Source organism: Vanellus vanellus (assembly GCF_965231255.1).
Source record: "Vanellus vanellus genome assembly, chromosome: 30".
Classification (NCBI taxonomy): Eukaryota; Metazoa; Chordata; class Aves; order Charadriiformes; family Charadriidae; genus Vanellus; species Vanellus vanellus.
The window spans coordinates 896,927-908,732 of record NC_138935.1 but is presented as its reverse complement, the minus strand read 5'-3'; the positions used below and the strand labels follow the sequence as shown (position 1 = coordinate 908,732).

The window sequence follows — 11,806 nt, the reverse complement described above, 5'->3', positions numbered from 1 at the left end:
GGGGAGGGGGGGGGTGGTTTACGCACCTCCTTTGGGGGGAAAAAAAAATATATTTTTTTTTGGGGGGGGGCGTTATTTTTGTGGTTTGGGGTTTTTTGTTGTTGTTGTTTTTGGTTTTCGTTTTTTTTTTGTTGTTGGTTTTGGTTTGGGGTTTTTTTTGTTGTTGTTTTTGGTTTGGGGTTTTTTTTTTTGTTGTTGGTTTTGGTTTGGGGTTTTTTTTTTTGCCCCCCCCCCCTAAAATCATCGATTCAGACGGTTACGCGGATTTGACCTCCCGCCCCAAATCAACGCGGAGAAATCTCCGGAAGGGGATGGAAAAAACTAAAAATAAAAAATAAAAAAATTAAGATTCAAACCCCCCCCCCCCCCCGACGGAGAGCGTCGAAACGGGGCGGTGTTTTTGGGTGGGATTTTTTGGGGGTTTTTTTGGGGTTTCTTTTTTTTTTTTTTTTGGGGGGGGGGGGAGGGTGTTTCTAGATTTAAAAAAAAAAAAAAAAAAAGATTCAACCCCCCCCCCCGTATTTGGGCGGGTTTTTTTTTGGTTTTGTTGTTTTTTGTTGGTTTTGGGGTTTTTTTTTGGGGGGGGGGAGGTGCTTCTAGATTTAAAAAAAAAAATAAAAAAAAATATAAGATTCAACCCCCCCCCGCCAACGGAGAGCGTCGAAACGGGGCGGCGGTTTTTTGGTTTTTTTTTCTTTTTTGTTGTTTTTTGGGTTTTGTTTGTTTGTTTGTTTTGCTTTTTTTTGGGGTTTTTTTTGGGGGGGGGGTGTTTCTAGATTTTTTTTTAAAAAAATATAATAATAATAAAAGAAGATTCAACCCCCCCGCCGACGGAGAGCGTCGAAACGGGGCGGTGGTTTTGTTTTGGTTTTTTTTTTTTTTTTTTCTTTTTTCTTTTTTTTTTGTTTTTTTTTTTTTGGGTTTTTTTTGGGGGGAGAGGGCTGTTTCTAGATTTTTTTTTTTTTAAAAATATAATAATAATAAAAGCAGATTCAACCCCCCCGCCGACGGAGAGCGTCGAAACGGGGCGGCGTGTTTTTTTTTTTTTTTTTTTCTTTTTTCTTTTTTTTTTTTGTTTTTTTTGGGGGGGGGGGGGGGAGGGCTGTTTCTAGATTTTTTTTTTAAAAAATATAATAATAATAAAAGAAGATTCAACCCCCCCGCCGACGGAGAGCGTCGAAACGGGGCGGCGTCTTTTTTTTTTGTCTTGTTTTTTTTTTTTTGTTTTTTTTGTTTTTGTTTTTTGTTTTGGGTTGGTTTTTTTTTTTTTTTTTTGGGGGGGGTTGTTTCTAGATTTTTTTTTTTTTTTAAATATAATAATAATAAAAGCAGATTCAACCCCCACCCGACGGAGAGCGTTGAAACGGGGTGGCCTTTTTTTTGTTTTTTTTTTTTCTTTTTCTTTTTATTTGTTTTTTTGTTTGTTTGTTTTGCTTTTTTTGTTTGGTTTTTTTTTTGGGGGGGGGGTGGGTGTTTCTAGATTTTTTTTTTTTTTAAATATAATAATAATAAAAGAAGATTCAACCCCCCGCTGATGGAGAGCGTCGAAACGGGGCGGCGTTTTTGTTTTTTTGTTGTTTTTTTTTTTGTTTGTTTTGTTTTTGGTTTTGTTTTGTTTTGTTTTGGGTTTTTTTGGGGTTTTTTTTTGTTTTTTTTTTTTTTTTTTTTGCGGGGGGTTGTTTCTAGATTTTTTTTTTTTTAAAATATAATAATAATAAAAGCAGATTCAACCCCCCCCGCAGACGGAGAGCATCGAAACGGGGCGGTGTCTTTTTGTTTTGTTTTGTTTTGTTTTTTTTTTGTTTTGTTTTGGGTTTTTTTTTTTGTTGTTTTTTTTTTTTGGGGGGGGGGGTTGTTTCTAGATTTTTTTTTTTTTTTTAAATATAATAATAATAAAATAAGATTCAACCCCCCGCTGATGGAGAGCGTCGAAACGGGGCGGCGTTTTTGTTTTGTTTTTTCTTTTTTTTTCTTTTTTCTTTTTTTTTTGGTTTTTTTTGGGTTTTTTTTTGGGGGGGGAGAGGGCTGTTTCTAGATTTTTTTTTTTTTAAATATAATAATAATAAAAGAAGATTCAACCCCCCCCGCCGACGGAGAACGTTGAAACGGGGCGGCGTTTTTTTGTTTGTTTTTTTTTTTTTTCCTCTTTTTTTTGTGTTTTTTTGTTTGTTTGTTTGTTTTGCTTTTTTTTGTTTGTTTTTTGTTTTTGGGGGGGGGGGCTGTTTCTAGATTTTTTTTTTTTTTAAAATATAATAATAATAAAAGCAGATTCAACCCCCCCGCCGACGGAGAGCGTCGAAACGGGGCGGCGTTTTTGTTTTGTGGTTTTTTTTTTGTTTTGTTTTTTTTTTTTCTTTTTTCTTTTTTTTTTTTTTGTTTTTTTTGGGGGGGAGAGGGCTGTTTCTAGATTTTAAAAAAAAAAAACCCTAAAACCCCAAACCCCCTCAAAACAGCCCCAAAAAACCCCCCCCCAAAGAATTAAACGACGGAGGCAGGACTGAAAAGGCGTTTATTTGTACAGCGGGGGGGGGGGGGGCGGCGGGCGGGGGGGGGGCGGGGGGGGGGGGCGGCGGGGGGGGGGCGCTGCGGCTAACCTGGTTCCGAGTCGGCGCTCTCGGAGGAACTGGACTCGCTGCTGCTCTCGGACTCGGAGGAGGAACAGCCCTTGGCCCGGGGGGCGCCGGCCGGCGCGTCCGCCTTCTCCGCTGCTGCGGGGACACAAGCGCGGCCGCCTCGTTAAAGGGGGGGGGGGAGCACCCTTAGGAAGCCCCCAGCCCCTCCCCGCTAACCAAAGGAGAAAAAAAAACAAAACAAAAAAAAAAAAACAAACAAAAAACCCCATAAATGGCAAATTTGTTCGGGTTGGAAGGAGGAATAAAGGCTTCGGGGGGGGGTTTGGGGGGTTTTCTAAATGGTTTCGATGAGAAGGAAGAAGAGGGGGGGGGGGAGGGGGGGAAGGGGGGAGGGGGGGGGGAAATGAAATTTTCCAATTTTTTTTCGGCTTCAAAGGAGGGAACGGACTGTTTAATAAAAGGTAAGTGAGAATAAAGATCAACAAAAAAAAAAAAAAATCTTTTTTTTTTTTTTTTTTTTTGGCCCAAAAGGAGAAAAATTGGCTGTTTAAAAAAAAGCCTAAATGAGAATAAAGAAAAAAAAAAAAAAACCACCAATTTTCTTTTTTTGGCCTAAAAGTAGAAAATTGGCTGTTTAAAAAAAAGCCTAAATGAGAATAAAGGAAAACAAAAAACCACCAATTTTTTTTTTTTACCTAAAAGTAGAAAATTGGCCATTTAAAAAAAAGCCTAAATGAGAATAAAGGAAAACAAAAAACCACCAATTTTTTTTTTTTTGGCCTAAAAGTAGAAAATTGGTTGTTTAAAAAAAAGCCTAAATGAGAATAAAGGAAAAAAAAAATTTTTTTTTTTTTTGGCCTAAAAGTAGAAAATTGGCCGTTTAAAAAAAAGCCTAAATGAGAATAAAGGAAAACAAAAAACCACCAATTTTTTTTTTTTGGCCTAAAAGTAGAAAATTGGCTGTTTAAAAAAAAGCCTAAATGAGAATAAAGGAAAACAAAAAACCACCAATTTTTTTTTTTTGGCCTAAAAGTAGAAAATTGGCTGTTTAAAAAAAAGCCTAAATGAGAATAAAGGAAAAAAAAAAAACCAAACAAATTTTTGCTGTTTAAAAGTTGAAAATTCCCTACGAAAAGCTTAAATAAAAATAATAAATCTAAATTTTTTGCTTAAAAGTCAAAAATTGCCTCTTTAAAAAAAGCTTAAATGAGAATAAAGAAAAAGATATCTTTTTTTTTTTGCTTAAAAGTATAAAATCACCGTTTTATGGACACCTAGATGACATTAAATGGGAATAAAGAAAAAATGGAAATTTTTGCTTCAAAGTATAAAGCCGCCTTTTTAGAAACAGCCCACATGAGGAATAAATAGAATAAAGCGAAAAATATCGAAAGCTTTTGCTTCAAAATATAAAATGGCTGTTTTAAAAATGGCTTAAATGAGGATGAGAAGGACACAAAGATGTGAATTTATGGCTTAAAAGTACAAAATCGCCTTTTTGAAAACGGCTTATAGGAGAATAAATGAGCGGAAAGGAAAAAAAAAATCTAAATTCTTTGCTTAAAAGCATAAAATGGGCATTTTTTAATTGCTTAAATGAGAATAAATGAAAACCAAGGGGAAAAAAATCTGTTTTTTTTTTTGCGAAAGTACAGAATTACTTTTTGTTTAAATGAGAATAAAGAAGAAAAAAAATCTAAATTTTTCACTTAAAGGTATAAAATTGCCTTTTTTAAACACTTAAATGAGAAGAAGAAGAAAGGGCATAAAATAGACATTTAAATGGAATTTATGGCTGTAACAAATGGATAGTGAACATTTTAAGAGATTTAAAATTGATTTAAAATAGATGAAAATATTAAAATAGATGAAAATATTGAAATGAGATTAAATTCGGTCCGCGGCGCCAGCAGCTCCAGCCCCGCGGCAGGATTGGAAACGTCGAGAAAGAGGAAGTGAAATAAAATTTTAAAAATTAGGTAAAGTTAAATAAAGGGAACGAAAACGAAATAATATTTTTAAATGAAATAATATTTTTTAAAGTTAAAAGCGAACTAAAATTAAACAAATCAGAATTTGGAAAAGTTTTAAGGCAAAGGTTAAAAATGTATAAATGAATAAGACGAAATTAAAGACCATCTAAATATTGAAAAAATCTGAAAAATTACTAATTTTAAAGAATCTGAATTTAAACAAAATATAATAATGCTAAAAGCTTATCAAATGAAATAAAAGAAATTCTAAAAACTTAAAAAATTAAGTGCTATTAAATAAATTGTTAAAATTACAGCTACGACGAGAGCGGTAAATAGAATTAAAAAATAGAAATACAATTAGAACGTAAACAACCAAATAAAATGAAATAAACCATAAATAAAAAGCAATGAAATTAAAATATAGAAAGGAAATTTTTTTTTTTAAAAAAAAAAATCTAAATTAAGCTTAACTAGACCCCTGGAATTGAAAAACTGCCGGGCGACTTTCAAATTTTCTAACTGTCCCGTTTAAAAACGAAATTCAATTCGGTGGGGGGGGTGGTGGGGGGGAGGGAAATAAAAATTTGAAAATTTTACAATTCAAATTCGATAAGATGAAACCAAAGCCTCTTTTTCACCGGAAGAGGTTATCGAGCGCCTGAACGCCCGTCCCCCCCCCGGGAGGGGGTGGGGGGGGGGTTCCTCCTCCCCGTCTCCGCCTCCAGCCTGGGAAAAGCGGGCAGGGACAGGACCCCGAAAGCCCCGGCTCGGGGTTCGGATGCGGGTAGGAGACCAGAAGGTACCTTGAGGTTTCCTCTTCTTCCGCAAACAGGAAGTGACGTATCTCTCCAGTTCCCGTAGGGTGGACGGCTTCAAGGTTTCGAAGTCGATCTCGATCTCGTCGGGATTGGAGTTTTTGAGGGAAGGTTCTCGCGATTGGATGATGTGGACCACCCGACCCAATTTCTCGCCGGGGAGTTTGTTAATGTCCAGGCTCAGCTGCCTCTTCTCCTCGTAGGACATGGGTTTGCACTTCTCCTCCTCCTCCGATTCGTAGGCTGGAGGGGGTTTGCTGTTCTTCACCGCCACCGCCTCCTTCTTACTACTCAAGAAGAAGTAGAAAACGGTATTCGTGAACTACGCCCCAAAGCAGCCGCTTGGGTCAAACCCCTCCTCCCACGCGCCCACCAAATCACTCCGGTTTTAATGGGTTTTGATTTTCCCTCCCCACGACGAGCGGGTTTCTCACTCAGAGCTCGAGTTTGGGGGCGCAACCACGCGGGCGGCAGGCAGAAAGCGGAGCTCAGCCTGTCGTCGGAGAAAGTGGAGCTCAACGCGCCCTTAGATAAGAAGAAGGTGGAGCTGCAGACCCCCAAGGTGGAGCTCAACCCTCTGTAGACCCCCCACCGTTGAGCTCAACCTGCCCTCAAGACCACAAGGTAGAGCTCAACTCGCTGTAGATACCCAAAGTGGAGCTCAACCCTCCGTAGACCCCCACAGTTCAGCTCAACCTGCCCTCAAGACCACAAGGTAGAGCTCAACCTGCTGTAGACACCCAAAGTGGAGCTCAACCCTCTGTAGGCACCCAAGGTGGAGCTGAACCTACTCTTAAATCGAGAAGGTTGAGCTCAATCCGCTGTAGACTCCCAAGGTGGAGCTCAAGCCACTGTCAGACACCCAAGGTGGAGCTCAACCAGCTCTCAAGACCAGAAGACTGAGCTCAACCTGCTGATGATCCCCAAGGTTGAGCTCAACCTGCCCTCAAGACCACAAGGTAGAGCTCAACTCGCTGTAGATACCCAAAGTGGAGCTCAACCCTCCGTAGACCCCCACAGTTCAGCTCAAGCTGCCCTCAAGACCACAAGGTAGAGCTCAACTCGCTGTAGATACCCGAATTGGAGCTCAACCCTCTGTAGGCACCCAAGGTGGAGCTGAACCTACTCTTAAATCGAGAAGGTTGAGCTCAATCCACTGTAGACACCCAAAGTGGAGCTCAACATGCTGTTGACACCCAAGGTGGAGCTCAACCAGCTCTCAAGACCAGAAGACTGAGCTCAACCTGCTGAAGACTCCCAAGGTGGAGCTCAACCCTCTGTAGACCCCCCACGGTTGAGCTCAACCTGCCCTCAAGACCACAAGGTAGAGCTCAACTCGCTGTAGATACCCAAAGTTGAGCTCAACCCTCTGTAGGCACCCAAAGTGGAGCTGAACCTACTCTTAAATCGAGAAGGTTGAGCTCAATACGCTGTAGACTCCCAAGGTGGAGCTCAAGCCACTGTCAGACACCCAAGGTGGAGCTCAACCAGCTCTCAAGACCAGAAGACTGAGCTCAACCTGCTGAAGACCCCCAAGGTTGAGCTCAATCTGCCCTCAAGACCACAAGGTAGAGCTCAACTCGCTGTAGATACCCGAATTGGAGGTCAACCCTCTGTAGGGACACAAGGTGGAGCTGAACCTACTCTTAAATGGAGAAGGTTGAGCTCAATCCGCTGTAGACACCCAAAGTGGAGCTCAACCTGCTATAGACACCCAAAGTGGAGCTCCACCTGCTCTCAAGACCAGAAGACTGAGCTCAACCTGCTGAAGACTCCCAAGGTGGAGCTCAACCTGCTGTCGACACCCAAGGTGGAGCTCAACCCTCTGTAGACCCCCACGGTTGAGCTCAACCTGCCCTCAAGACCACAAGGTAGAGCTCAACTCGCTGTAGATACCCAAAGTGGAGCTCAACCCACTGTAGACGCCCAATGTTGAGCTCAACCCACTGTAGACACCCAATGTTGAGCTCAACCCACTGTAGACACCCAACGTTGAGCTCAACCCACTGTAGACGCCCAACGCTGAGCTCAACCCACTGTAGACGCCCAACACTGAGCTCAACCCACTGTAGACGCCCAACGTTGAGCTCAACCCACTGTAGACGCCCAACGCTGAGCTCAACCCACTGTAGACGCCCAACACTGAGCTCAACCCACTGTAGACGCCCAACGCTGAGCTCAACCCACTGTAGACGCCCAACGTTGAGCTCAACCCACAGACACCCAACGTTGAGCTTAACCCACAGTCAGGCACCCAAGGTGGAGCTCAACCTTCTGAAGACACTCAAACTTGAGCTCAACATGCTCTTAAGACCAGAAGGTTGAGTTCAACCTGCTGCAGACCCCCAAGGTTGAGCTCAACCTCCTGTAGACCCCCAAGGTTGAGCTCAATCCACTGTCAGACACCAAGGTTGAGCTCAACCCACTCTTAAGACGAGAAGGTTGAGCTCAACCTGCTGGTAGACATGCAGGGTTGAGGTCACCCTGCTGTAGACCCCAAGGTTGAGCTCAACCTTTTGGTAGACGCCCAAGGTTGATCTGAACCCCCTGTAGACACCTAAGGTTGACCTGACCCTGCTGTAGATACCCAAGGTTGACCTGACCCTACTGTAGACCCCCCAAGGTTGACCTGACCCTGCTGTAGACCCCCCAAGGTTGACCTGACCCTGCTGTAGACCCCCCCAAGGTTGACCTGACCCTGCCGTAGATACCCAAGGTTGACCTGACCCTACTGTAGACCCCCCAAGGTTGACCTGACCCTGCTGTAGACCCCCCAAGGTTGACCTGACCCTGCTGTAGACCCCCCAAGGTTGAGCTCAATCTGCTGCAGACCCCCACAGTTGAGCTACCCGTCCCCGCTCTCGTTCTCCCAAAGAGACAACCGGCTCCAGAAGGTAATTCCGAAAAGCAGGAGCAGCTCCGGAGGGGACAGCCGTGCTTGGGATGGCCCAAGTCTCCACCGATGCCGCCCGTTTCTCACCCGGGAAGGCAAGAGGTGGGGCCGCTTCAGAGCCTGACAGCCCGTGGGGTGAAGTAAAACCCAACAGCGTACAAAAATGTGCGTAAGAAGGGCAAAAAAAGTCCCGGACGTCCCCCTCGAGGTCACCCGCACGTCGGAGGTGGATTTGTAGACGTTCATCTCACCTCTCGCAGCGGATGGAGCGCTAACGCAGGTCCTAAACGAAGCGTGGGGAGATAACCAGCCCAGAATTTCGAAAAGAAGAGGTTCACGGAACCACAGACAATCCGTTTCCCTAAATCAACCCGCCGGGGTTTATTCAAAACCCGAACACGCTAAAGGCTGCGACGCAGCCCGGGGACAAGAGCCGAACTCCGAGATCTTACTCGTCATTTCCTTCTTTCTTAATTTCATCTCATTACAGCGAAATACGCCAAAGAACTCCTTTTCCGCCGGGGCTTAAACCCCAGAATCCCTCCTCCCCTTCGAGCCGGGAGCTCTTAAAGCCATAGAGATTCGGAGCTCTCGGCATCCTACCTCGGAAATATAAAACCTCCGGCTTCCGGAAAATAAAGGGAGGAAAAACGGGGGGAAAAACGGGAGGATTCGAGGTTTGAGAGCCACCAGCGGGACTCCACGTTATTGGTTTGTTTGTTTGTTTTTTGGTTTTTTTTTCCCCCCCTCTCTATACTGTTCTCGGCATCTTCGCAGCAGCCACGCGGCAAAGCGTCAGCCCCGAAAACCCCGAGCCGAACCCCAGCAACGCCCGCGGAGGCGTGGGACACCTGTCACCCCACGCCCCGTGTCACCCGCTCGATTCCCAACGGGAAATACACAAAAAAAACAAAAAAAAAACAAAAAAAAACCCCCAAAAAGCGCCAAAAGCGCCGCGGGGTTGAAACCAGAAGGACACGGATGGAAGAGGGGCTGACCTGGAGGTACTGCTGTTGCTGTTGCTTTTCTTGGCCTTTTTGGGGGGCGGTTCCTTGGCTTTGCTCTTCTTGGGGTCTTCTAACTCCTCCTTCTTTTTGTGCTTCTCTTTCTTCTTCTCCTTCTTGTCTTTCTCTTTTTTCTTTGGTTTGTTCTGCTGGGGCTGGGAGAGGGCGGCCAGCTGCTCGTGCACCGCTTTCAGCTGAGAGAGGCAGAGACGCACGCAAACGTCAACGCGCGCTTTGGCCCGGCGCCTCCTCCTTTTCCATACTAATTACCCGGTTTTTTAATCTTCTGCTATCAATTAAGTCCATTTTTCCAGCTTTTCATCGCCGTCCCCCCCAACCCCCGATTTCTCTATATTAATATAGCGACCACCACGAGAGGGAGGAGACAACCTCGCTCCGGGGTAGTTCTTCTCGCTCGGGCGGAAGCGGACCGCTCGCTCCGGCAGAGCTAGCGATGCTTTAATTACCGGCGCTAACGACGCCGGAAGGATGCGGGAGACAAGGAGCACGGCTCGTTATCTCACGGGGTAAATCCTCGCTCCGAGCCCGTGCTCAGAAGACCCCACCTGCAGCAAACTCCTGCCCTTGGGGACCACCTCGGTGTCCTACCAGGAACTGGAAGGACCATCCTAAAAGACCCACTGATTTCTTCACGTTTCTCTTAAAAACTAATGATTTTGGGGCACTTTGCAGCCAACGCTAACGATGCCGGAAGGATGCGGGAGACAAGGAGCACGGCTCGTTATCTCACCGGGTAAATCCTCGCTCCGAGCCCGTGCTCAGAAGACCCCACCTGCAGCAAACTCCTGCCCTTGGGGACCATCTCAGTGTCCTACCAGGAACTGGAAGGACCATCCCGAAAAAACACCAATTTCTTCACGTTTCCCTTAAAAACTAACGATTTTGGGGCACTTCGCAGCCAACGCTAACGATGCCGGAAGGATGCGGGAGACAAGGAGCACGGCTCGTTATCTCACCGGGTAAATCCTCGCTCCCAGCCCGTGCTCAGAAGACCCCACCTGCAGCAAACTCCTGCCCTTGGGGACCACCTCGGTGTCCTACCAGGAACTGGAAGGACCACCCTAAAAAACCCACCAATTTCTTCACGTTTCCCTTAAAAACTAACAATTTTGGGGCACTATGCAGCCAGAGCATCCCGAAGGATGCAGGAGATAAGGAGCACGGCTCGTTATCTCACCGGGTAAATCCTCGCTCCGAGCCCGTGCTCAGAAGACCCCACCTGCAGCAAACTCCTGCCCTTGGGGACCACCTCGGTGTCCTACCAGGAACTGGAAGGACCATCCTAAAAAAAAACCCTGATTTCTTCACGTTTCTCTTAAAAACTAACGATTTTGGGGCACTATGCAGCCGGAGCATCCCAAAGGATGCGGGAGATAAGGAGCACGGCTCGTTATCTCACGGGGTAATTCCTCGCTCCGAGCCCGTGCTCAGAAGACCCCACCTGCAGCAAACTCCTGTCCTTGGGGACCACCTCGGTGTCCTACCAGGAACTGGAAGGACCACCCTAAAAAAACCACCGATTTCTTCACGTTTCTCTTAAAAACTAACGATTTTGGGGCACTTTGCAGCCAACGCTAACGATGCCGGAAGGATGCGGGAGACAAGGAGCACGGCTCGTTATCTCACGGGGTAAATCCTCGCTCCCAGCCCGTGCTCAGAAGACCCCACCTGCAGCAAACTCCTGTCCTTGGGGACCACCTCGGTGTCCTACCAGGAACTGGAAGGACCACCCTAAAAAAACCACCGATTTCTTCACGTTTCTCTTAAAAACTAACGATTTTGGGGCACTTTGCAGCCAACGCTAACGATGCCGGAAGGATGCGGGAGACAAGGAGCACGGCTCGTTATCTCACGGTAAATCCTCGCTCCGAGCCCGTGCTCAGAAGACCCCACCTGCAGCAAACTCCTGTCCTTGGGGACCACCTCGGTGTCCTACCAGGAACTGGAAGGACCACCCTAAAAAAAACACCGATTTCTTCACGTTTCTCTTAAAAACTAACGATTTTGGGGCACTTTGCAGCCAACGCTAACGATGCCGGAAGGATGCGGGAGACAAGGAGCACGGCTCGTTATCTCATGGGGTAAATCCTCGCTCCGAGCTCGTGCTCAGAAGACCCCACCTGCAGCAAACTCCTGTCCTTGGGGACCACCTCGGTGTCCTACCAGGAACTGGAAGGACCACCCTAAAAAACCCACCGATTTCTTCACATTTCTCTTAAAAACTAACGATTTTGGGGCACTTTGCAGCCAACGCTAACGATGCCGGAAGGATGCGGGAGACAAGGAGCACGGCTCGTTATCTCACGGGGTAAATCCTCGCTCCGAGCCCGTGCTCAGAAGACCCCACCTGCAGCAAACTCCTGTCCTTGGGGACCACCTCGGTGTCCTACCAGGAACTGGAAGGACCACCCTAAAAAAACCACCGATTTCTTCACGTTTCTCTTAAAAACTAACGATTTTGGGGCACTTTGCAGCCAACGCTAACGATGCCGGAAGGATGCGGGAGACAAGGAGCACGGCTCGT

General features: G+C 45.7%; 1 protein-coding gene across 5 annotated transcripts in view; it reads right to left on the bottom strand.

Annotated features, from left to right (window-relative positions):
* The window catches only part of BRD4 (bromodomain containing 4), a 105,933-nt gene that overhangs the window by 29,845 nt on the left and 64,282 nt on the right, over positions 1-11,806 (bottom strand). For 4 of the 5 annotated variants that reach the window (XR_014270129.1, XM_082496639.1, XM_082496638.1 and 1 more), the window contains exons 11-13: positions 9,256-9,455; positions 5,353-5,651; positions 2,595-2,708 (exon numbers count right to left, since the gene is read on the bottom strand). Coding sequence is in view for 4 of the 5 variants with exons in the window: in XM_082496639.1 (XP_082352765.1) it covers positions 2,595-2,708; positions 5,353-5,651; positions 9,256-9,455 (613 nt within the window). In the remaining variant the exon portion in view is untranslated. The remainder of the gene's footprint in view (positions 1-2,594; positions 2,709-5,352; positions 5,652-9,255; positions 9,456-11,806) is intronic. The other variant, XM_082496640.1, reaches the window with a different exon arrangement.